At 39.4% G+C, this 25,367-nt stretch overlaps 2 protein-coding genes across 4 annotated transcripts; both read right to left on the reverse strand.

The window, feature by feature from the left end:
- Positions 1-255: 255 nt before the first annotated feature.
- Positions 256-10,944, reverse strand: ube2v2 (ubiquitin-conjugating enzyme E2 variant 2). Of its 2 annotated transcripts, none has more exons than XM_086172959.1 (4): positions 10,875-10,944; positions 7,008-7,156; positions 6,781-6,906; positions 256-1,520 (listed from the first exon to the last, which is right to left on the reverse strand). In XM_086172959.1, exons 1-4 carry the CDS (start codon positions 10,888-10,890, stop codon positions 1,374-1,376), a joined length of 438 nt encoding a protein of 145 aa, XP_086029085.1. In that variant the 5' UTR covers positions 10,891-10,944; the 3' UTR covers positions 256-1,373. The 2 variants fall into 2 exon arrangements, with proteins under 2 accessions (XP_086029085.1, XP_086029086.1); XM_086172960.1 differs by lacking the exon at positions 10,875-10,944 and adding an exon at positions 8,155-8,274.
- Positions 10,945-14,857: 3,913 nt separating this feature from the next.
- On the reverse strand, positions 14,858-25,208 carry mcm4 (minichromosome maintenance complex component 4). 2 transcript variants are annotated; one of them, XM_086172956.1, is made up of 17 exons: positions 25,018-25,208; positions 21,455-21,532; positions 21,168-21,326; positions 20,917-21,080; positions 20,718-20,819; positions 20,537-20,632; positions 20,340-20,435; positions 20,093-20,231; positions 19,729-19,949; positions 19,435-19,555; positions 18,299-18,558; positions 17,531-17,896; positions 17,311-17,438; positions 16,301-16,508; positions 15,969-16,197; positions 15,481-15,614; positions 14,858-15,240 (listed from the first exon to the last, which is right to left on the reverse strand). In XM_086172956.1, the coding sequence occupies exons 1-17, from the start codon at positions 25,037-25,039 to the stop codon at positions 15,145-15,147; spliced, it is 2,619 nt and encodes an 872-aa protein (XP_086029082.1). In that variant the 5' UTR covers positions 25,040-25,208; the 3' UTR covers positions 14,858-15,144. The 2 variants fall into 2 exon arrangements, with proteins under 2 accessions (XP_086029082.1, XP_086029083.1); XM_086172957.1 differs by lacking the exon at positions 25,018-25,208 and adding an exon at positions 22,505-22,556.
- Between the last annotated feature and the right edge of the window lie 159 nt (positions 25,209-25,367).

The raw sequence follows: 25,367 nt of genomic DNA on the forward strand, positions 1-25,367 counted from the left end.
GTCTAGCATGAAAAGCCGAAGTTTAATATTATATAATATTCCATTACTAAAACAATTAATTCTTTCACTGCCTGAACTGATGTCAACTGATGCAATTTTTGAAACTATAATGGGTCAAATGAGAGAATACAGTAAAAGAATGCCAACAAAGTGTGATCTGTTAACACCAATTACAATACTTTATGCAACCATGCAATCAAAAGAAATATTCACTATTAAACATGTGAAATACAATTTTTAGAAGAAATGAGACTGTTTTTCATCACTGAATTGATATTATTTAATATTGTATTGTTTATACACTGTCAACCAGAAATGAATGTACAATATAACAGGGTTTAGAAACAGGTTGGTTCATCCAATTAAAGGCCAGTAATGAAATGTATAGTGTTTCTGAAATGACTTATCGATATAATTCCATTGTACAGGGGATCAAATATGTGGAGTGTGCAGTTTCATTAACCTAATTTCTCATACATTGCCAAACACAGGCAGCAAGGACTTACAGTATATCGTACGACTAAACACATCCGGCTCCCAAGAGATTTGAAATTGCAATTTTGAAGGCAAAACAGGCAAGATAACCTAAGCTTGGATGTACACAAAGAACTTTAAACATTAGAATTTTATTTTTCGCAGACAGTGATTTTAATTTCAGAAAATCACAAGGTCATACACCTGCCATTTTCACTAAAAGTTAAATGCAAGGGTTTTCAGAACAGAACAGGCTTCAACGTCTGTTACATGTCAATGATCTTCAGAACAGAAACATTGGTATTGTGTCAAATACAGATATAAATTTATATATATATATCTCTATCTGTGAATATACATATATATATAGATATAGATATATATATATATATTCTAAATCTTTACTTTGTGACACTACTTTTAGGCTACAGTCACAGCTTTGTATGGAGCAATCTGAATTATATGGGGGGTGACAAAACCTTCTAACTTTGACTAATGACTCAGAAGTGTAGCTTCTTTTCAACTAGGTATTAGTTATACAACATGTATTCATTCTTTACACCAGTGCTCACTCATTTGAACATAGGACTAATGGGACTCTAGTTGAGCCTCCAACATGGCATCATGCTTCTTTTTAAGCCCACTCAAGCTGAAAGAAGCTGTACATAGAAGTCATTATCAAACAACTTAATTAAAGGCGGATAACTGGTTTTGTAGTCTCGACTATCTACTAAGTGCTTAACTGCAGGGACATTTTCTTGAATGAACTATATAATAAGAAAGTCCAATCTTGCTCTTGCAGACGATACTGTTGATGTGCGAAGTGAGCCTCTCGATGATTTTACACAATATTTCTAAGAGTAAGGTTTAAGACAGAGGGTCAGAACAATCCATTATGATTAAGTGCTGTAGGTGTGTCCTTCTGGTGGTTGTGGAAGCTTCATATTTTCTTTGGACATCATTAGACGCCTTAACTCTTGAAGAACAATTTTAATGCAATAAGAATTCTGCCATTTTGCTAATACTGGTATGCTACGCGAATCCACCTGTGAGAAACAGAAAAAGAAAAAAAAAAAAAAAAAACATTTTCAATAATTGAGTCACAAAACTGCAACACAGAACATTTGATAAACTTTACATCCGATGTGAGTTGAGATGAAGACTTATCTCATTGAGTACAGGCCAAGTGATTCGTATTCAACAAAATGGGTTTGACTGAAATATCCTTTCGAAAGAACACCTGTTCAATGTATAACTGCTAGCAGGCAGAGTGCTATATGAATACGGTTAATGGGAGCAAAGACCCGAGTTGAGTTGTGACAGGGGGGAAAATTATAGCGAGCCATTGACAATTATAAAGCTGTGATACTTCCCATCATTCTGGTTAATGTTTGTTGATTGTTCGGTTAACTGATCATCTGTCATTTGATATTGCAAGGGTCTGCTTGCTTTCTTTCTTTATTTGTAGAGTTTTGGCCTCAATAAAAACATGACACAAAGCCAACACCCAGCTGGCATGTATGAGTGTCTACAAAATGAACACAGTCATGTAGCTATCAATAAATAGCAGGGAATCGGTGAAGCTAATTACAAATTGTGTTCTTGGCTGTACCAGCAGAGGGAACACGTGAAATTAATGTTAGGTTTTAAGTTCATCTTGACCTTACATTTTTTGTTTATAGCTTCTGGCTGGCATGGAACTCAATTTGATGCCCCCACTATAATTTGCATCAAAACCAACCTGTGTGAAGTGGGAAAAAAGGTGTTTTTTTGGTTTGGTTTTGTTTTACAAATCAAAACATTCATATAAAACATGAAACATGTAATTTTCAGTCAGCATTTTTTTTTTTGCCGAGACAGCCGGAGAAATGCCATCTGCCAGGTTTGAGCCACCAGGTGGTGCATTAAAGCACTGAGGCTAAAGACAGCAACTCTGACTAAGCAGCATCTTCTCCAACATGCTACCACCAGGCAAGCTAAACAGGGATCATACTGGAAAACTGAAAATAGGAGTAAAGAGTAAACCTCCACAAATTAAGGCCACTGGAAAGGAGCTAGAACCAAGAGGAAGTGGACGCAATTCTGATATATTTTGAAATCTGCTGACTTCTGAGAAAGATGTAGAAGGAGCATCATTGGGGAGGAGTGTGAGTGCTTCACCACTTGCCACTGATGAAAGAAAAATGTCTTGAGCAGCAGAAATACCACAAAGCCTTTTACAATACGACAAAGATGATGGGTCAAAGTTTGAATGTGTCTGATCACACAAGGAGAAGTTATATTTAGCCTTTATCAAGAGCCAAGACAGCAGAAAATGGCCTCCCCTAAGAACTTCCATATGTATGGCCCAGTCATTGAGGGACGACAATGCACAAAGTTCGTCATCCTTCTCATATACATTTTGAAGAGTTTGCACCAAAGAAGTCAGAGCAAGTCTTCGGGCATTTTGGCTATGACGCAGGCTATCACCTCTGGCCTTAAACCTGCATGGAAGGCCAAAGATAGACACATTTGTTACTGTCATAAATTTAAAACCTCAGGAAATTTACATTTTTAAAAAAGGATGAGCAGCTCTGTACCAAAAAAGCTTCATTTCACTGGAAAGATTAAGACCAAGACTATTTGTTCAAAGCTTTTGAGGGAAACACAGATTTTTGAAAACAGTGACAATTTGTTACAAAGGAAGATTCAGGGGTCAATTCTTGAAACTAACAGAGCACTACCAGATTCCAAAGAGCCTTTCCTTAAAAACCTTGATGGCACACATGATATCTTCATTGAAAAAGTAACTGAAGCGGCAACAAAGAATTATATAAACTGAAGTGAAGCAACACTAAGACATCTTGAGTAACAGAGCTGCAGCCAACTAGAAATACTCAAGACAGTTAAACAGACACCTAACCATACCAGACGGCAGATGAGAAAATCAAGAGACCTTCAATGATGATATGAAGACAGCCAGGCCACATAAGACCCTAAAGTGGCATCTGCCAAAAGAGCTTTGGTTACAAGAGAGCAGAAAGAGCATGGTTACTTCGACTGGCAAACTCAGGGCTCAACATACATGGTGTAAAGAGAAGGGAACCTGAGAGAGACAGCAAGACTTAACATGATAGGGGAGAAAGCTGTAATAACTGCTTCAGGAGTGGTCAAATGGTTCATGCTTGGTCCTTGAGACCTAATGAGGGATGCTGCAGATGGACCAACAGTTCACAAGCACTCCTAAGTAACAACACCTACAATTTCTACAATACATTTTTAACATCTCCAGGTTAAATCATAGATTGCTATTTCAAGTTCTTTCAGAAGTGCTGCTGGAAGGGATCCCAGTATACAGCAACCAGGTTAGTGGAGCAAATCCAAACTGTCACTGAGGTGGTCCCCGATCACATGTTTAAAATGCACACACGCACGCACCATCATAAAAAGAAATTTTCATTCTATTATTTCCCAACAAGAATAAAAGTTTACTCAAGAGGTTGTACATATTTGCGCGCGCGTGCGCGCGCACACACCCACACACACACACACACACACACGAGGTACAGCTCAAAATGAAAGGGACTAGCTTTCCCTTGCTCAGTGATAGAAACTACAAGAAAGATAGCCATACTGAGGCCCAGTAGTAGCCGGATTTTTGTATATCTGTAAAGTCCAACCAAACTACACAAGAAAAATGCATAACTTGTCCAATGATAGACTGTGACAAAGCTTGAGCTGCTATTGCATTGGATCACAAACTACAGACTGTTGATGGACATATCTGAAGGTACCAAACATATTAGACTTCCCAATTTTGCTTACACAACCAATGAAAAGCATATATCTTTGTGTCATCTTTCATCTCCTTTATAACAAGATGGCATTTACACTACCAGTTAAGGAATCCTTTTTGGCTTGTGTCAAAAATCCAATGAATTTTTTACGGGGGGGGGGGGGGGGGGGGGGGGGGGGTTGCCAAAGGAAAACCTGCATGACTCAATCACATCACAGTGTACTCTATAGATGAACCTTGGAAAAGAGGAAATTGTTGGGGTACTGGCAATGATATCATAGTAACATAGGATGAAATTCACACCAAGGTTACAGACACTATTTAAATTCAAAGTCAGATCTTTGGGAAGGGGATAACAACAGAGACCCAGCAGAGGTACCGATGATAAAAGCTTGTGAAACAAAATTTCTCCGGAATAAAAAAAGGGAAAAGGACAGCTTTTCCCAACAACATTAATTACAGGTACTGACAGGTACCTGCCCCCAGGGGGGCCAATAAAGATTTTTTTTCATTGAATTGACAGTCACTCTGCTGAAGGCAACCCCAGTGAGCTAACTCTAAAACCACGTTTTCAAGTCCAAGACAACCATTATTACTGCAAACTGTGTTACATATACAACCAGGATGCATAATACATATACAACTAAGTCTTGAGTACTATGGGATGGATCTAGAACACACATCTGGAGAATTTATGATCTGCACTCTTAATGCTTGTTATCATGCTTATGTCCACTAGCTACATCTGCAAGCAACTTGGTAAGAAGCAGACCCACTATTGTCTGTATAATGTGGGAATTCTGCAAGAAACTGTGCAATGAGAGACAAATAAGTAGCTAAGAGTGAAGCAGATTCGGTGGAGGGAAGTAACAGGGAAAATTTGCTTTGACTGGGAGGATAATATTCAAGTCATCAAAAGTACCAAAGCTTAGGGAATACACTTTTCAGGTGGAACAAAGACGCCAGAGGGCAGGTCAAGATCACTGGCCTCGAATACGGTGTTGCTGTGTGACTTTTAATCACCAACAAAGTAATTTAAGATTTCATCACCAATCAAGAGATAAAAAGAGCCAAATTGTTCTGCTGACACCTTTGAATTAACACACATTACAATGTATTAGGGCGAGACTGTGAGACTATAAGAAAGTTTTCCCTGCAAGGACTGTAATGGACACTCAAAAAAACTGGCCAAATCTCATCCGCCTTTGCTTAACACTGCATCCTCAAGTGATCTATCTGAAAATTATTGTAAGAGGGAGACACTTCAAGTTGCTGATAAAACACTGAACTTGTTTCTCAACAACAAAAGATGTGTAGGGTTATTTTTGTTTTTTTTTTCTTTGCAAAAGACATTTTGAGCTCGGAGGATAAAGCTGCTACGGAGGAATACAAAAAAGGAAAATGTATCCAAGTAGAAAAACACAACAACCACAGCTTTGAATATTTGATAAACCTTGCCAGCTAAGTTTTACAAAGACAATTCGTTCAAATAGACAGTTGTCAGTAGCTAACTGATCATGAGTTGCAATGTGATTAAGATACTCTTTGCTTCTTTCCAACAATCTCGGAGTGTCTTCCCGAGAGAAATCAAACCTAGGGCTACTGGATTTGTGGAGGATTCAAGTTGCCCTCAATTCACCTCCCCTTGGAAATCAATGATCTGTGTGACTGAGAATTTCCAGAAACAACTACATGTGTCTTGTGTTCATGTAGTGCCACTTGGAGACCGCTTGGACAAATTTGTGTGTTTTTATGTAGACAGAATTTCACCTAATGCGATGAGGAAAAAAGAATACTATTGAGGTTATAAACTATTTGTGATATGCATTTATTAAATAGAAGATAGAAGGTGATTACAAAATTGTATGAATACTGCCATAAAAAGCAATCTCTTACAAATATGTGAAATCTTAATCTGACATATTAAGAAGCCCATTCAATTTGTACATATTTGCACATGTATTACTTGAAATTAATGTGATCTAACAAACATTTTTAAGTTGACATTTAATTAGATGTAAAAGGTGTTCCAAGCGACATCACAATAGTTTTTGTATTTGAAAGAGAAGAAATCTATCTGGATTAGCAAAGGAAGTTTTAGGCAGATTATTTGGAGAAATAAAAGGCGTCTTTAGTAAACATCTTAGTACAACAGTGTCACTTGTTGCTACTTTCTAAATTGTTGCAGAAGTAGACATTGGTACAGCCACAGCTCTAATGTGAATTTTCCATGGTGTTTTGTGAAAAAATGTGCTAGAATTAAGGCAAGCTTAAGATACTCAGCACTCATAACCTCAAAAGTACCATTTCTGTACCCACATTGGCAACTTTTAATATTTTCCAGTGCTAATGAGTCTTGACATTTTGTACTAAAATGATTGTTGTTTACTATAACTTTACTAAACCAAATTATACCATCTGAATTCATTAAATTGTAAGGGCTGGAAAAAGTGTTAAAAAAAATGAATTATTGGCTTGATTATCACGACTGCACTCATTCACAACCCTGTCAAATTTGAAATGACACTTACCTGCCCATTGGAATTATTTATCCCATTCATGCTAATTTTAGTTACAAATTTAACAATCGGGGCTGTCTCTGGGTACTTGGGTCCACACTCCACTTTCAAACTGTATATCCTGTTTTCATAGTTGGTCTGTAGAAAAAAAAGAGAACCAAAGACAAATTGTGTCAGTGATAGAATGCCAAGTATTTGATAATATTTGCCGGTGCTTTCTGTAGAGAGGAATTGCCTACTCTTGCTGGTCCAATGATCATGCCTGTCCACCGTGTTAGAGTCATGTCATCATCATCTTCAAGGCCCCAGCTGACTGTGCCATCACCTTCCCCCTTCTGACCCTCTTCAAGCTCTTCCAACAGGCGAAAATTGCGTGGGACTTTAACTCCTAAACAGACACCACAATGACAATACACTTGATTTGTTATTTCTCACTAAAAGTGTGATTAAAAATGGTGAAAATACACCATTTAGGTAAATGCACCTTTAGAGCTTGGAATAAAGAGCAACCCTTCCTAAACCTTAAATAAATGCCCAAAGAAAGAGTATGAAATTAGTGATTATCATAACTTTACACTTTTCCCAGTTCTCTGCTAAACAAGTCTGCCAAAAAACTCTTCTTCCAGCCCCCCTTTCAAACAACCTTACCTGTATTCAGATCATGTGTGCATGGAGACATCTTAATCAGTTAAATTAGAAATGGCTTAAAAACTTACCAGCTCCATATTACAAAACATATCATCTTTGATTTAGTGCGAGTGTGCGAACAGAAAAGAGTTTTGTCAAGGGCAAGAGCAAGTGGGTGGGGGATGATGTTTATCATGTGACTGAAGCAACATACAAACATTTGCTGCTGAAGAAGGGTCATTTACCCAAGAGACGCAACTAAACATACCAAAAATGTCTAACTGTAGAGAAAACGGGATTCGAAAAGATTCGGGGATCAGCATTACTCTTTACATCACAAGGAAATTACAGCTGCCATGAAACAAATCACTGATGTCCAGCTAAGAGTTTGTACAATGCTCTGCCTTCCTCTCTTACTCCTACTGTAAACAAAATTAAGTACTTACAATAAGAATAAGAAGAATAAGAACAACTTCATTTATCCCGAAGGAAATTGTTGATATGTCTAACATGAAGAATTGCATGATGTGTGAAACATGTTTATGGGTATCTGAATTATGAACACATTGTCAAAAGTATTGCTATGAGCATGTCTTACAAGATTCCTACTAAGAAAAATCACTGAGCTGTTCTGTGTTTTATTTGTTTACACGTATATTCCAAAATGTATAACATCTAATGTTCTTTTTTAATTTGGTTTATATTTTTCAAATTTAGGGAATGTCAATTTGAATTGTGTTACTATGCCATGTTTCTTACCTTGCATTGTTTATCTGTATAGGTATCCAAATAAACGATTAGATTTCTTTTTCTTTCCAACTTCACAGTAAATATTTTTCTTCATCATGCGTTACTCCATAACCTCCATACCTGCAAATACTAAAGAGGATGCAAGCAATAGCGTACTACTTCTTTTCTGATCAGCCAGCCAAGTTAGTTGTTGACATTGTGGTGTACATTCAGTTCCTTTAGCTATTGAGTCTGGAAAAAAAAAAAAAATCTTCCTCCAACAGAGCTTGCTCTACCACAAAACCTCTGACTGGCTGATCCTAGAGAGAAATCGCTATAGAAAATAAAATACCTGAAATAAACCTCTTAATGGATTGACATGGACATAAAGCCACAGTGAATCTAATTTGATAAGTTGTTTACAAAGACCTTTTCAAAAAAAAATTTAGGCCGCTGAATACCGACTCTTAACAAAACCAGCTTTCTTGACAAGAGTTTAGAAGCAGTCATGGGTTTTGGAGCACATGGGCCTATACTACTGATTTTGAATAAATGATTCAGGGTAACAGACATACATCTTATGACAAATGTCACCAGCTGAATTGATTATAAGATCTTTTTTACATGAGTCAGTCAAAGTGCCCAGCTACTGGCAAAATGTCCTACGAAGACAGTTTCAGACATTGGCATTAAACATACTGACTGACAGCCACTCACAGCATTGTAAATTATAAACCACTTAAAGCTCATGATGGATGGTTGGACTTGAGAGGGACATCACTTAAGTGAAACTATTGAGATTCATAATCATAACATTGACTACAATTTCAGAAAAAAGAGAAATCAAAAGTATGTATTAAACAGCTGGCAGAAAGATTAAGAAACAATTAAGTTTTGACCTTCCCCTGCATTGCTACTTTCAACTTGCGAATCAAATTAAATTAACTTCTCAAAACACAACAATTTTTTATTACTACGGTTTACACATGGTGAAATGAAAGACTGACCCCTAGATTAGAACACTTCTAAACTTTTTCACAACATTATCTGCTCTAAAATGTCATTTATGACATGTTATTACCTTCTTCTACGCGTTGACTGCCAATGTCAGTAATTTGTGTATATTAAGCAGAATTCATGGTTGGGAAATCTAGAGTTGAAGTCAGAGACATGGCCATCTCCCCTGGCAACTCTTCAGAAATAAATTCAGAGCATGCTCTCTGCTTTTTACAGCCTGGGGTGACATCTGCTCCTCTCATTACTTGAACCACCTTGGCTTTAGCTGCTATGACAATTTAAAGAATAATTGGTTAAACTCTAATAGTGTTAGCAGCGGCTGTACCCAAAACGTATTAAAACAACGTTCAACAAAAAGGTGTTAACTTTAAATGTAGATGGTAAAATTGAAGATCACCAGTGTGCAGTGTGTATAGTTTTGCAGTTACAGTTGCTACTGCATAATACAGTAATCGATCATTCGCTTTAAAAGACGAGGGAACCAAATCAGAGTGCAAACTTGAGCTCGATAATTATGGACAGAGGGGTCCGGCGTATTTAGCATGGGAGAAATAAAAAGTGCTCCGTCAGAGATCAAGAATGATCGATGTCCTGACAAATCAGAAATGACAAAAAACGTGTTCATGTCACATAAAAATCCCAAGACACTCTCGGCAACCCCATGTTATCATTATGTCGCTTAACAATCACTTCATGGAGTGACACATTACTTATCGAACGGATTTTGACTATCAATAGGACACTGTTGCATTTCAAATGGCAAAAATTAATCGCCGAAAGTAAAAACACTGACTTTGCAATGGAAATATGACTCCTACGACCTAAGTTTTGTTAACTGAGAATGACGCTTCTTGCCCATAGCTGATGCAAACACGGGACCCGACTATTTGCTGAGATAAAGCGTGGAAAGTCTAACCTTAAATCCAGGACGGTTGTACAACAATCGCTCATAACAATGCAGGGGCGCGGTGCTCCCTTACTTATGAACAATTCACATAATTTCCGTAGGGTGGTTGAGTCTTTTTAAGTGATATCTAAGCTGAAAGGAGAAACCCTGAAGAGCACAGCTCCAGATCCTGCATTGAAACATAACGGTCACTGCTACGGTTAACTTACGTGATTGCAATTAGCGTCGTGTGGCATGAGGGCTGTCTATATTTCTATACGGGGTATAAAACAGTGGCGAATATTGACGCCCAGAAATACGACTGCCTTGACAATGCACGTATTAATACAAAATTCTAACATAAAAATAGGTAGCCAGGAGCTCACCCAAGGGATAGTCACTGCCGTGTTGTCAGAATATTCTAGTCGCCACGATAGCTAAGGTAACCTTTTCAAGAACCGTATGAGGTTGTTTACAGCCGCTATATTGAGCACGTCTTCCACATTATTACGAAATGAAAGTTAACTATTGATTGCCTTAGAGATATAGATGAGACACGTTTAGAGTGTACTGCCGCATCATAAAAACATCGGGCTGTTTTGGCTATCTAACGGGGAGGCTATTCCCAACGCCTTGATTTAGCTACCAACACAGTACCTTCATGACATAGATGGCGCTCACGGAGTTGACTGCTCTAACGAGAACGGCTTTTTCCCCGAAAATAAAAAATAATTAGTTGACATCTTAAACGAGCTAACGACCGTACGTGTTGAACAAATTCACGGCGCTGCCTTGACTGCTCTCAACTTTCCAGCCGCTGTAGACGTTAGCCCGAAGGCATACAAACCTGAGGAGGCCGCCATCTTCTTCAGCCGAGTCCAGAAGCACGGAGAAGCGTGACGTCACGGCTGTTAAATCCGACAGCAGCGTCACGCCGGCGGAGCATTTCATGGATCCACATTCCGGCGACTGTCCCTTTTCTGGAGTTAGATCTGTATTCCGCCGTGTCAGATCCCAAATTATATCCACTATCGCGGCTTTTGGTGCACAAATTATATTCTCACATTACCCGTCCAAACCGTATTTACATCAATTAAAGTCAGGGAGTGAACTCCGTTTGGATTTGCTGATATTTATAATTATACTATAATTAAATTCTTGCTTATCAAATCAAAAAGCACATTGCAGAGTGGCATCCATGGATGACCGCCCTCCGATCGCTTCAAAAACCGGTTTTATGCTGACCGAATTCCTGAAATTAGTATGAAAGATTCTTTTTACATAAAGTGTGATTGGCCTTTCGCAAAAAAAAAGTTAGAATAAACCACACCTATTGTTGTGTTGAGCTAACTTTAGAAATATAATTTTTTGGTTTGTGCCTTTCTTGTGATTTTGAAAACAATTACATTATCAGAAACTATGACATTTTTAAGAAGCAGGTAAAATTCATTTTTGACCTATATCATCAAAAAGAAAATAGAAAATGGATGCAGTTAAAAAAAAATCGCAATGAATATGTACATAAATTTATAAATATATATTGTAGCAAATCATGAATGTTGGGGTTCATGTTGATGCTTGGTTTCTGTGTGATTTTGGGGTGCTGGGAATTATCTGGGTTTGGTTCTGGTTACAAGGAATTGATTTTTTTTTTTTTACCTGGAATTGAGCGGGAACAGTTAGTTGTATTGCAGGCTTGTTTGGGGTAGCTGTGGCCAACAACAGCTATTGCTCATTAAACAGACGTTTTACTGTCACAAGGGTGTTACCCTGAAAAAAACGCTATTATATATTTCATGTTGTCAAATTTAAGAGGGAGTTCTGGTCTGTAGGGCTCCGGTGGCAGCTGACAGGTACGGGCAGGCCGAACCGCACGTGGCTTTGCTAATTGGTGAGGCAAAAACTCGTCCATGGGAGAAGTTCAGTTGGGCTGTGGAGAACCAAAGAAATTTTGAGGAGATTCTGGTCCACCATCCAGTGGTCCGGGTTGGAGGTTGGGGGATGGGGAGCAGTGCATTGTCAACACACAGCACCATCAACAAATCATCCCTACTGTATAGTGTGGATGATTATCATAGTACTGACCTCAAATTGTGACGTGGATTGGTGGAAGGAATACTTCCAAGGTCTGCCTCCTCAATCCTACAACATGCCTTCCAATGTGGAAGCAGAATCAGGGGACCTTGGGGTGGGCTCCCATACTACTGGGGCTGAAGTTGCCAAGATGGTCAAAATGCTCCTCGGTGGCAGGGCTTCAGGGGTGGATGAGGATGGAGCAGCCAGAATGAGGATTGGCACCTCCAAATCTGAGACCATGATTCTCAGCAGGACACAGGCGGAGTCCCCCCTCTGGATCAAGGATGAGGTCCCGTCCCAAGTGGGGGAGTTCAAATATCTCAGTCTTGTTCATTACTGGAGGAAGGATGGAGCGGGAGATCGACAGGCAGATCGGTGCAGCATCAGCAGTGATGCGGACTCTGCATTGGTCTGTTGTGGTGAAGAAGAAGCTGAGCCAAAAGGCAAAGCTCTAAATCTACTGGTCAGTCTATGCTCCTAAACTCGCCTATGCTCACAAGCTGTGAGTAGCAACCAAAAGAGCAAGGTCACAGATTCAGGCGTCTGAAATGAGTTTTCTGCGGTATGGATGAACGGTAACAGCAAAGGATGGACCGTCAGTATGGACCATCTAGAAAGAGTAGTGGATGGTGCTGCTGTGGGAAGAACAGCAAAGTTTGTACAATTTCAACAGTCCAACGTATCATGACATAGTGGAGAAGGAAAAGCGATGGGCTCACTAGTCTCAGACTAGGCTGGAAAAGACGGTTTTACACAAGTCTTTTCCAAATCTTTTCAAACTCTTTAGATGTATGGCTGGCATTATCGATAGGATCAGGAATCAGATTTGAGTAGCTGCTCCACACGAAGAGGAGCCAGAGTGGGCATCTGTTCTGGATGCCTCCCAGATGAGGTGTTCTAGGTATGTCCAACCGTGAGGAGGCCCCAGGAATGACCCAGGACACGCTGGAGAGACTATGTGTCTCAGCTGGCCTGGAAACTCCTCGGGATCTCCACAGAAGAGCTGGACCAAGTGGCCAGGAAGGGAAAAGTCTGGGCGTCTGTGCTTCAGCCATTGCCCTCGTGACCTGACCCCAGATAACCAGAAGAAAATGGAAGGGTAAATATTGTGTCACATCATGGGGAGACTTGCAGGGGATCCCTTCCCTGCAACTTTGCTGGCCTCCTCTAGATTAACACTTGAAAGCCCAGGCGTTTATGTGGGTGTTCTGTACAGGTTCACATGTGATGCACTATCCCATGCTATGGTTTAGCATGAACGGAAGGCAGAATTTGGAAACACCATGAATGAGACTTTCTGCTTTGTTAATCCCTCCTGAGGTATTCCTGTTGGTTGTATGGATTTTGAACAGACACATTCATTAGGGAGCATAATCTTTGAAAAGGTGATTCCTGTCATATATTTACCTGTTGTAATCCTGGCTCACCACTTCAGCAACTTTGAGATTCTTTAAGGAGCAGGCCAAATGCTTGATGTCTATCTGCAAAAGGAGAAACAGAAATTGGATGTGGAAAAAACTTGAAATTAATATGTAAATCAGAATTAATATTCTAAAGTCCTGACAGATATCTCACTTAAGTATTCCTGAATTTGCATTAGTAATTCAATTGCTATTGTGGAGTCTGTAGATGGTAGCTGGTGGTAGAATGTGAGTGAACCTTTAGGGGGGTACAGGTAGGTGAGTACACACTCAAACCATGAGCACAATTTCAGAACCCAAATGATCATTAATTTATATGTAAACATGGTTGAAACATAGAACCAAAACAAAGCATTCTATGGACATTGACAGTAATGCACACCAGAATTACACAACAAAGCTGTGAATTCAGATGCACCAGTCTTGCTGAAAATTTCTTAGGAACCGGACTTGAATTTATTCCGTTGAAGATGTTTTTACCTCTCGGTTCAGTTCTGAACTAAAGAAGCCTCTAGGAGGCAAGTTTGGTTGCCACAAAAAGATTTGAACAAGAATTATCCATGACCTGGATTACCGAGAACCTCCGTGGACACCATATAATGTGTTTGCAGATACTTATGCAGTCTTGCTACAATTGCAAAACGATGGAAAATAGTAGGGAGCAGATCAGTTATTAAACATGAGAAGTTAGAAGACTACAGTTAAGACGTTGAAAATGATGAACCTATTTATTTTGAAGATTTAGATGGAATAACATAGTTATGAATGTATTGGGGGATATCACATTTCTGGTCATTAAACCAATTGCAAATCTTTTTCTCCCTGAAAATTTCCCCTTCGGTCTGAATCAAGTCATTATCTGTCTGAAATTATTTTCCATTGTCATGTTTTGCAGATATCAGTACCACCTCCTTTGTCAAAGTAAATTTTAGTGAAAAAGGGAAAACAAAATGCCACAACCTCTGGATGGAAAAGTTCAATCCCTGGCTCCTCCTGCCTGCATGCCATGAAATTGCTACAGATGTGGAGATTTACAAATATGACTATGTGAAGAACCAAGAAAATAAGTTGCTTCTGTAAAACATCACCATACATTTAGTGCAAACCAACAAAATCTGAAGCAACATCTTGAACATGAAGATTGCTTATAGATAAATATGGACAGGAGCTTCTTAAATTCAAGTGAGTTTTCTGCAATTCTTTATTCCTTCTTTATCAAAGGTCCAGTACATGCAAACTATTCCCAATTCAAAATAGATAACGAAAAGTGCAAGAAAAAACAACTAAGTAAGCTCTATTTTCATTAAACATAAAGACATATCTTTCAGCTATATGTTGTAAAGTTAAGTGTCTTAAGCAGTGACTTTATTACACAAACAAGAACATTGCAAAAGGTAAGTATACAAAAAGCCCTTTTTTAAGCACATATTCATAATATTAAAGCCAAAATGAGTCACATGGAAAATTTAATTCAAATTTCAAAAGTCCAGAATAATCAAAACAGAAGACACTGACAGAAAACAAGTGGAGGATGTAATTGTCTTTTTTTTTTTTTTTTTACAAAACAGGAAGCAGGTGGACAAAAGATTTAAAATACAGCTATACAAGGCAGGGTGCGACTCAGGCGAGGAGACGAACAGTCTTTCCAGTAACAGTGAGGTAATCTTCGTCTGCCAGGGCCCTCAAAGCTTCATCGAACAGTTCCTTAGTTATCGCCTGAGGACACAAATTACAGAAATGCGTGAAACATAATATATACCACTTGGATGACTTTAACCATTTTTAAAAAATACTATTCAGCTGAATCTTCCTTTGCCCCAGAATTCCAACAATCTCAGCTCTTTCTCAGCCTGCTTAAGTTGTCATGGCAGATACAGTAGTTCAGATAAAAATGTTTTCTTAGATTTAGCTACAGAAAATGTAGCAGTGCAATAGTGAGTGAAATGAAATATTTACGGTTTCGGATTGTCCTCTGAGGTCATCAAGCAGCTGCTGGTATTTCATGGAAGGGGTTTTTCCTTTGGCCTGGATAAGCTTCTTCAGGGCTTGGGCAAGTTCCTCCTTGCGTTTGCGGGCGGTGGCACTCATACCTGTGAAATGATCCAGTGAAACAGGGTTTATACTCTTAACTGATTTGCTATGTTCTTGCATGCTATGAGATGTACAAGTCTTTTCAAGAGAACAAACAACTATTTTTTCTTTTTCCTTTTACAAAGATTATGAAACACAACTGCTAAAGATGTTAATTTCTTTGCGAAAATTGGATTGTTGGATAACTTTCACAGACGGTAGAAGATTTTCCAGGACATTCAGCTTTTTCCTCCCACTTTCCTGTGCTGGACGCTCCTGAGGGTTTTTGTACCTTGACTTGCATTTAATGGTGTGAACAAATATTCACAGCATAGCTGCGCTGAGTACTTAAGCTGCTAGACTGTTTTCCTCACCTGTTGTCAGAATAGAAATGTCCACAAATCCAGTCCTGGGGTCTGTGGCTGACTGTTTGAGAGCCTCTCTGTGCAGCCGCTTGGCCTCCTCGACATCAATGGTCTCCACCTTCTCAGAGAAACGCACCTTTGCGTGGGCTTCTGCCAACCGAATCAGAGACTCTAGCTGTCTGGGATAGGCCGAAACCATCCCCCTTCCACTGCCGATTTTCCTCATGTCAACATAGGCCTGAGGATCAAGATCCAAAAGGTTAAATGCCTTGAGTTAGAGAAGTCAGCAGTCAGTTAAAAAAAGAAATTGTAGTGGTTTGGGAACGATGGGGACAACACACCTCAATCAGGGCCTGGCTGGCTTCCTCACTCAGTCTGGGATTAATGTATGTTCGTGCATATGCAATATAGTCCTTCAGCGCGGCCATGTCAAGGAACTCCTCCTCAATCTGCTCCTCACTCTGGTAATACAGTGACACCAGGTGGTGGGCCAGCCTGCGGTCATAAGCCTCATCTTGCGGATCCAGCATCAGGAAGATCAGGTCGAATCTGAAGGAGCATATATTTTTAAGATTAAAAACGGGAACAGCTGAGCGATACAAATAGAATGAAGGGACATATCATTTGATTAAAGTGATTTACAGCTGTTCTGATCTTGACAATGTACAAATGCATACAAGCTATACCTGTGCAAAGACTACATATTTTTATAATTAATCAGTTTACATAATTTTTATCCTTTAAGAAAATTGTTAGTTTCCAAGAGGCAGGCTATCATGATATTGAATAATGACAATAAATTAGCAAAAAAAATGACATTGGGAATAAGTAGAAATGGGACAATTTTTAAGTTTAAAACATTTACAGCCAGAAAATACTTCTAGTCGATTTAAAATGGTTGATTGATGAAAAATCAGGTCAAAAATTGTGCCAAGAAATGTCAATCATATTAGCAAGATAGTCACATTTTGTGGAAGAAACATTAATATTTCTCTCTCATTTAAAAATGCTCCAAATACTACCCCCAAAATTATGCTACGACAGGCCACCATCTGTCAAAAATAAATAAGTCAATATGATCATTGTCATCCTTAAAATTAAAATCCAATTACTTCTTGTATCAGTGTGCTACAGGTTGTGAATGCAATATTGTCATGGATACAAGCAGTGTTGACCACTCCAGTTAATTATTTTCATATGTATCTTAATTGGAAATGTAATGGCATCAGTAAAATCTCCCTGCACACTAGTGCCATCGAGGACTTGAAGGTCTTTAAAAAAACAAAACCGGTATATTAGATGTTTACAACACAAAAGAAACCACAAAACTATTATGAAGAGGAGTACGAACCTGGACAGCAGCGTATGAGGAAGCTGAATGTTCTCAATGGTGGTCTTTTTGGGGTTCCACTGAGATTCTACTGGGTTGGCAGCTGCGAGCACAGCAGTGCGGGCATTGAGTTGGCAAATGATTCCAGCCTACAGGTTTTTGGAAACACAAATCTTGTGAGAAATTATGCCTGCCTCTCTGCCTATGTGATATTCCACAGCATATAGGTTATGAAATGTACCTTGGCAATGGAGAGGGTTTGCTGCTCCATAACCTCGTGCAGCACAGAGCGCGTGTTGTCACTCATCTTGTCAAATTCATCGATGCAGCAGATGCCATTATCACTGAGCACCAGAGCTCCAGTCTGGAGGACCAGCTGCCGCGTCTCGGGGTCCTTCATCACATAGGCGGTGAGACCCACGGCGCTTGAGCCTTTCCCTGATGTGTACTGGCCACGAGGCACCAGGTTGTACACATACTGCAGCAGCTGGGACTTGCTGGTGCCTGGGTCTCCACAGAGCAGGATATTCACCTCAGCACGGAAGTGGCCACGGCCGGTTTGACTGAAGTCCTTGCGGGTGCCGCCAAACAGCTGCAGCAAGATGCCCTGCAGCCCAAGAACAGGTCACTCATGAAAGGCTGCTGACAAGATTGACCATTTTGTAATCATTCGGGATTATCCGATTCATTCCACAATCTCAAAATAACATGATGGGATTAACTTTGTGTATTCATCTTTTCTCATTTCTCTCTGAACTCTGGGTAGATCTATGTAATTATAGTTTTCTGATATATTCCATTTTCTTTTGTTTCTTAATATTAAGTAATTTTGTAGTTTTTGCTGAGGTTGAAAGTGAAATACTGCTCATGTGCTCAAGCCACCGGATCATTATGAAAATCAAAAGAAATGACTGAATAACATATTGAAAATCAGATATCAGAAAACTGATTTTTTTGTTTTTAACTAAACATTTTCCCTCTTGATTAGCCTCCATTCTGTCATGCACACCTTTTTGATGTCCTCGTGTTCATAGATGCTGGGTGCCAGGGCGGAAGCGAGGCGCTCATAAACGTCTGGCTTGGCTGCCAGCTCCTTCAGGGTCTGTACCCGGTCTTCAGTGAAGAGCTTCTGCTCACTTTCCTCATCCATTCCATGCAACCGCTTCTCGTCCGTTTTGCGAAAGTGGATGGCATCAATGTGAGTTTTGTACACCGACTTGACATTGCTCTGACGTGGGTTCACACGCATTGGGACTGCTCTGTAGATACCTGCGAACATTTAGGATACTGATGAGTGAAAACAGCAGTGGCTGAACAGAAATAATAGATGAAAGCAGACACTGATTTAATAAAAGTTTTGATATCTATCTAAAAAGTCAACATTGGCTTGTGTTCCACTCTAATGTGAAGAATTTGTCATTTTAAAATACTTAAAATTTGTACCAGTTACTAATATATTGACAGAGTAGGCACTAAAAGGCTATGTAAAATATGTTTCTGTTGCACATTTTAGAGAACGAAATCCTTTAAAAGTTCTAGAATATCGTTATACAAACTCCAGATTTTGGGGAAGTGAACAAATGCTTGGACAAAATTGGCAAGTAGAAGCTCCTTAAAAACTTCAAGGATGTAATGAAAATTTCTATTCATTCTCACAAGTACAAGACAAATAAAAGGAAAATCCATTACTGCATTCAAAGGACTTCAGTAGATGTACTCATCATTTGAGCAATCAGCCTTGAAGATGTCGGAGGTCTTTATAAAATAATAAAACAAAATTGTGTGGCATAAAGTTTCAAATTCCTTTTAAGCAATTTTTTTTGGTGTAATCCTCACATTTTCCCCCTTGCGTAATCTATTGACTTTGCATTAGCAAATATTTTTTCTCTAAAACTACAACCCTCCCAGTTGGAATATTGTTCTTAAAGTCTGTGGTTTATCCTGGATAAATCAGTCATGGTGTCTAGACATTATTTCATGTTAAGCATTTCATGACAGCTACCTCAAGTGCCTAATTCAGGCCAAAATTTTAACATGTCACACTAAAACAATCATGACAGATGAGAAACTGCCTGAGTAAAATTGAAGACTATTTTTAATGTGTGACTGAACAGGCTTGGCCATTTAAATTAAAGGACAACTAACCTGTGATGTTGACTCGATCTCCTGGCTGAACTTTGTCCACCAGGTCATTGTGAGCATAGACTACAGTGGTGTGAGGTGTCTGACCAGCGGGCATGTCCTCTGGAGACTCCTGAATTTTGATCTGTTGTAAGTGGAATACGAAAGAAAGGACAGACATTGTGACCTCAGCGGCAACACATTTTCAATGAGTTCTCAAATCAATAAAAAAAAAAAAAAAAAAATCATACACTAGGCAGGAGCTAAAACCATCAATCTGTATTATCACCAAATCATTCAACAGCACAACATACTCACCATCTGCTTGTCTGAAAAGACAGAGCGGTTGTGAATGAGGGCAAGGCTGTGGGTAGTGTTGCAGTTGCGACATACAGCGGGCTCTGCGATGCGTCCGCGATCCACCTCAACACGGGTGCTGTAGGCACACACCTGGCATTGAAAGAACGCCTCTTGCATCTCAGGGATGAGCTGCGAGGTCCGTATCACCATGCCACTAATGGTGATCAGTTGATCAATGTCTGTGGTGGAAAACAGATGATGATGATGATTATGTATGGAACCCAAGGCAAATATTCAAAAAAAAAAAAACACTGAGCAGAAGTTTTTTTGGGGATTTTTTTTTTACCCAATTTGCTGGAATACTAGCAACAATAATACACACCTTCTGGATTTAGTTTCCTCATGTTTCTGGTTTTGACAGCGCTGTAAGGGCGGACTTGAATCTGGTACTCCAAGATGGAGTCGGGGAAACGCTCAAAGAAAAGCTCATTTACTGCCATGTCGAAGGTTGGAATTACTTCCTGTAGAGGCAGAAAGGATAAATGCTAAATGTGCTGCTTATCAAATATGACTTTTGCGGCTTTGTAAGTAAAGCCAATAGAGGTTCAGGAAAATAGCAAGCACTGTACCTGAGGGTAGCAAGTGAGCTGCCTGTACAGTTCTGCATCGAAAGCTTGCAAGTGACCGCAGTTTACATTCAGCACTGGATCACCCACAACACTTATCTGCAGAATAATGAGAGAAACATCTTTTTTTTTTTACAAAGGGTCTAAAATGGGAAACACTTGTAATGTTAATTTGTGTCAAATTTGACAAGCCCCTCTACCTCTTCCAGCTTCTGCATGTATAAAGGCTCATTCAGGTCAAGACCAGCATTTTCCTCTTCATTGCAAGTTGAGTCAATAAATCTCTGTAAGAACCTCTGATACCAAAGACAAAAAAAATTATTTGAGAAAAATGTGGATTTTCTTTGAGCAGCCATTTACTAAGATTTTGTACTTTCCTACCTGGAACTTTTCCTTGCATGTCCCCACATTGACGTCGGTCCCCCAGATGACCAACCGCTGACCCGCATTTGGCTCGCTGGCTACGGCACCCTCTGTACTTGGCTGGGGGTGATGACCATGAGAAGACAAGTCAACATGAGGCACCCCGAGTGTTATCATAATAAATAAATCTATGAATAAATTAAACATCTACACTGACCAACTCAGATTGGAGATCGACTTGGGGAGCCTTCCTGACAGAGCCAAGGTCAGGGCGCTGTCTGGCAGGTGTACCACGGACACCACTTCGTGGGGTCCCCTCAATCCTGGAGCTGGGGGTCCCATACATCAGAGGGGAGCTCATGTCCACTTCATTTGGCAGAACTATTCAACAAATATGACTTGTTGTTACCCAATCAGAGAAAAATGAACATTTTGATGTGGTTTTAAGGATACTTGGGGATGGAGTACCTGATGGCCGAGGGCTAGAGAACAGAGATGTGTCCTGTGGTGCTACTGGACTGAGCATGTCAGTTGGAGGGGATGTAGGCATGGGCATCAAGTCCGCATTAGATGAGTCATGACCCCTCCGCCGCTGTGATGGAGGCGAGGTGGGCACTTCGCTGCTCGCTGAGGTTACACACCACATTAAATCACAAAGAATTTTTCTTTTATAAATATTTAGCAAAGAGACACGAATTCTGATGGCACCACCTGCAATACAGTTTATATAAAGCAAAGGGTTTAAGACACCGTACGTGTGGAGGGGTTGGTGTTTCTTCCACGCTTTCGGCCGCCAGGAGTTGATGTTGGCGAGGACATATTTGCTGAAAAGTCTGTGGAATTAGAGAGAAACATTTAATTAAGGCAATATCAACCCCTTAAGATGGGACGTAAAAAGAAAAAATGTGAAATATATTTTGAAATCATATTTTAGTTAAACCTAATGGGACAGGATTTCAATAACCAACTCAAACTGCTTTATAAAAAGGTCATACAGTAAGGTTAGAGAACATTTTCAGTAGTTTCCATTTTGTCTCCAAAAATGATGGTGAGTGAATCAAAAAGCAACTTGCGTATCAAGCAGTTTATGTAAATATATACACTGGTTTGGTGACAGTCAGCATCATGATGGTTCACTAAGTAATCATCGCTTCACGCCATATAGTGGATAGAATTGCATACTTTAGTGACACACTGCAAGTCAATTGGTAGTATTTGATTTTAATGAGGACATTTTGATACAAGTTAAATGTAAAGCGTCAGTTTGTTTGCATGATGCAGCAGCTTGGTCGCAGCAGCTTGGTCTTTTGATTTGATTTGAGCAGAAAAAAAAAACTGCTGATGCATATTCTTTTCAACGGCCCCGTGTTGGATTTTATTGTAAACGATTTGTATTTTAGGATGACGCATATTTTAATTGGTTAAGATGGAATTCGATAGGCTCATTGTGTAACTATTGTTACATAAACAGTTTGCGACTACTTTCATAGATCGTTGATGGCCTCGCACTCGGTCAATTTTCAGGTTTTCTACCACCAGGTACCGAGCAAATCGTGTCATTCCGAATAAATTTACAGTTTTCGGTAAAAGTCGATCACTTGGCATGTGGCCGGGAGAAAACAATGGCACAGGACAGTTTACCAGTAGGACCAGATAAGAGTCGAGAGGGGATGTCAGTAATAGAATATAATTTAGATACAACCTGCTAAGCTTGTTAAAGAGTCGAAGTTTTTTCGTGTAAGGTACTAGTTTAGTCTCTCCCTAAAGAGAAGAAAAAAACAGATTCAACAAAAATGTGATCTTACCTCCTTACGTGTGCAACAGAGTGGGTGAACTGGCGCGAAATTACGAGTGACGCTATTTTGGCGGGGAACTTTCGACCAATTGCAGACTAGAACTATCGCTGTACTTCCGGTCGAATCACTCAAAGTGGAGGGGGATGTTACTTTTGGCTTTATCGGTTTCAACGTTGATTAAAAGCTACGGAATCATTCAGTACGACTTAAATATCGCAGATAATACGAATAAGCATTAGTAATTGTATTTAGAAGTATTTTATGAAATAACAGCTAGTCTCTTTTTGTCTTTTCGCACTCTTTGACCCCTGGATCTCACTTGGAGTATGCCAGTAGGCAGCTCGTTCGGTATGATCGCAAGTTCTCTATGGCAGCTTTCAGAACCGGAAGGCAGGGCGAACGAATTTTATTTTGAAAAAAAATGTATGGGTGTAAGTGTATCGCATAGAACGTTTTTTAATTATACTTTTTATATGGCTGTCTGATTTTTGTATCTATGTTTGTGTTTCCCTGGCTACACATATTTCTTGTGTATTTATTACGTTTTAATTAAATGTAGCTTCTTATTTTGAAACACGACTGTTTCCGCCTTCACCTTACTACCGCACTTAATGTTGTATTTGCCTAATATAAAGTGGAATCACTTTAATTCACATTAAATACTTTGAACTGACAGACGTTTTTATTATTTGAACCCCCACGCCTCTGACGGAAACATCTTCATGCATAAAACTGGTCCCTGGTACAAGAAAGGTCGGGGATCACTGCTGTATGGCACATTGTTGTCACTGCAATGAGAGGCCCTGATACTTGAGCTGAGAAAAAAATCCAGCACACAATTGAAGTTTGGGTGGATTTCTGCTCCTACGATTATTACGCATGAAAACACATCTTTTTATTTCCTGTCATAACACAAAATGCCCTGCTGAAATACTTCAGGTTATCATGCTGCTACAATGGGAGTTTCCAAGTGACTCGATACAATAAACATCCACTTTTAGATATTGGGCAAAAACTATATTCATTTGTAGAGAAGTCATTTCTTTATATGATACGTCGCAATAAGTATTAAATTGGTTTAGTGAGCGACCCCCGTTTTCTCAGCTTTTAATACCTCCGATTATTAATTAATTTTCAGAATCATGACAACTCGCTCTATACTATATTTATGTATTTAGTTTGTGTATCTTCTTGCATGCTGTATAAGGAATTGTTACAATTAGACTATAAACACAATTAAGAACAATATAAAATCAAGAAACTCTTCAGAAACCATGAAACCACTTCTTGATTTATAAGAGTACAGGGGGATTTTGAGAATATAAATCAAAATGAAACTCTATTTAAAACAGCTCACACCTGATATAAGAATGTTGATAATGTTATGTCGGGTATATGACGGGATGCGTAACTGCTCAATAGTGAAATGAGACTCGAAGGTAAATCTGCAGTTGCATAGTCTAACCATCATGTGGCGCACCTTCCATTTAAAAAACCCAATGGCAAACGACGTGACTTCATGAGAAGTGTTTGGAGGATGTGGCAGCACCTGTCAATAATCTTAACATTAATAGCATTTCCTATGCAGTTTCTGCGAGTAAGATATTGCCATTGCTGGGCGAATGTAGTACAAAGTGTGCACCCGCAATCGTTAAATCATTTGCTCTGTTATTATTTTTTCACAAGTGTTAGTTTTTAATTTGAAAATGTGTCATAAATAAATTGATATATTTTCAAAAAGTAATTGTATTTGTAAAATGATTTGGTATATGTTTTTGTTGCACTGTGACAGCCACTTAACCAAATAGACATCCGTGTTAGTGTATGTGGCGGTGCAGACACCATTCTTGAAATGTGGATTAGTCATAGATCATTACATTTACCAATAATAAAAAAAAAGAAAAAGCAGACCGCAGAACGTAATCCGCATGTCGCACAAGAACAAAATTCAAATATAACTGTCCTTCAGTAATGAACATAGCTTTTCCTCATCTTCTCTGTGCCCTATGTCCAGGTCTTGCAGTCAATATTAGGATTGACATGTTTGTTCAGTGCCTCATTTTCTGTGCTCTGCAATTCTGCAAATTTGCTCTCTCAGAGATACTGATATCACATGCATCAGACAAATATGAGCCAGCTCTATCTGTCACAACAATTTACCACCAAGTCTTTCAAGACAAATATGAGTGACCGCATTTCCGCATTGATGTCATATCAGCCTGATACCTATAATCAATTTCCCTTCAAGTATTCATCTCTTTCGTGTAGTTGAATTTTGGCACCTCTGCTTTAGGTATGTGAAATTGCATTGAAAAAGGGCTGAAGAAATAGAAGAGGTTGCATAGCCACAAGCATAATTTGTCTCATCACACTTATTTTGGAGGCCCAAACTCAGCAGACACAAATATGATAGGGACACTTGAAGCCACTCGGGTATGAACACAGAGAATGACCTTTACAGTGACGTGGATTGTGTCCCCAAACGCTCGACTTGTGAAATGGAGTCAAGCGCATATACATACGCAAGTATTTCCAGGTGGTCATTGTGGTTCATTTTCTTCTTTCAAATGGTGTTTTTGTGCAAAGGTGCTCGAAATAGTTGTATGATAATCACATGTCCGTCAGCTAATGAGTTCGGTTCCGGTGTTTTTCCCCCCTCGACCGTAATTAAAACGACACATTCATCTCCATCGCAAACACACGGCGCCTTCAGGATGTAAACAAGCACGGCTACTCATGAAGTTGTAGTAAAAAGTGGGCGGCGCAGAGCGACGCCCCCCGCTCTCTTCAAATGGGAAATTACCGGATATCACGTGACCTCCACGCTTGACCTGACTGGCCAGTGAGAGGGCGGTCTTCGTGACGTCACCGG

Source organism: Fistularia commersonii, chromosome 25, assembly GCF_037954325.1.
Source record: "Fistularia commersonii isolate RoL2024-O1a breed Wild chromosome 25, RoL_Fcom_v1.0, whole genome shotgun sequence".
Taxonomy (NCBI): domain Eukaryota; kingdom Metazoa; phylum Chordata; class Actinopteri; order Syngnathiformes; family Fistulariidae; genus Fistularia; species Fistularia commersonii.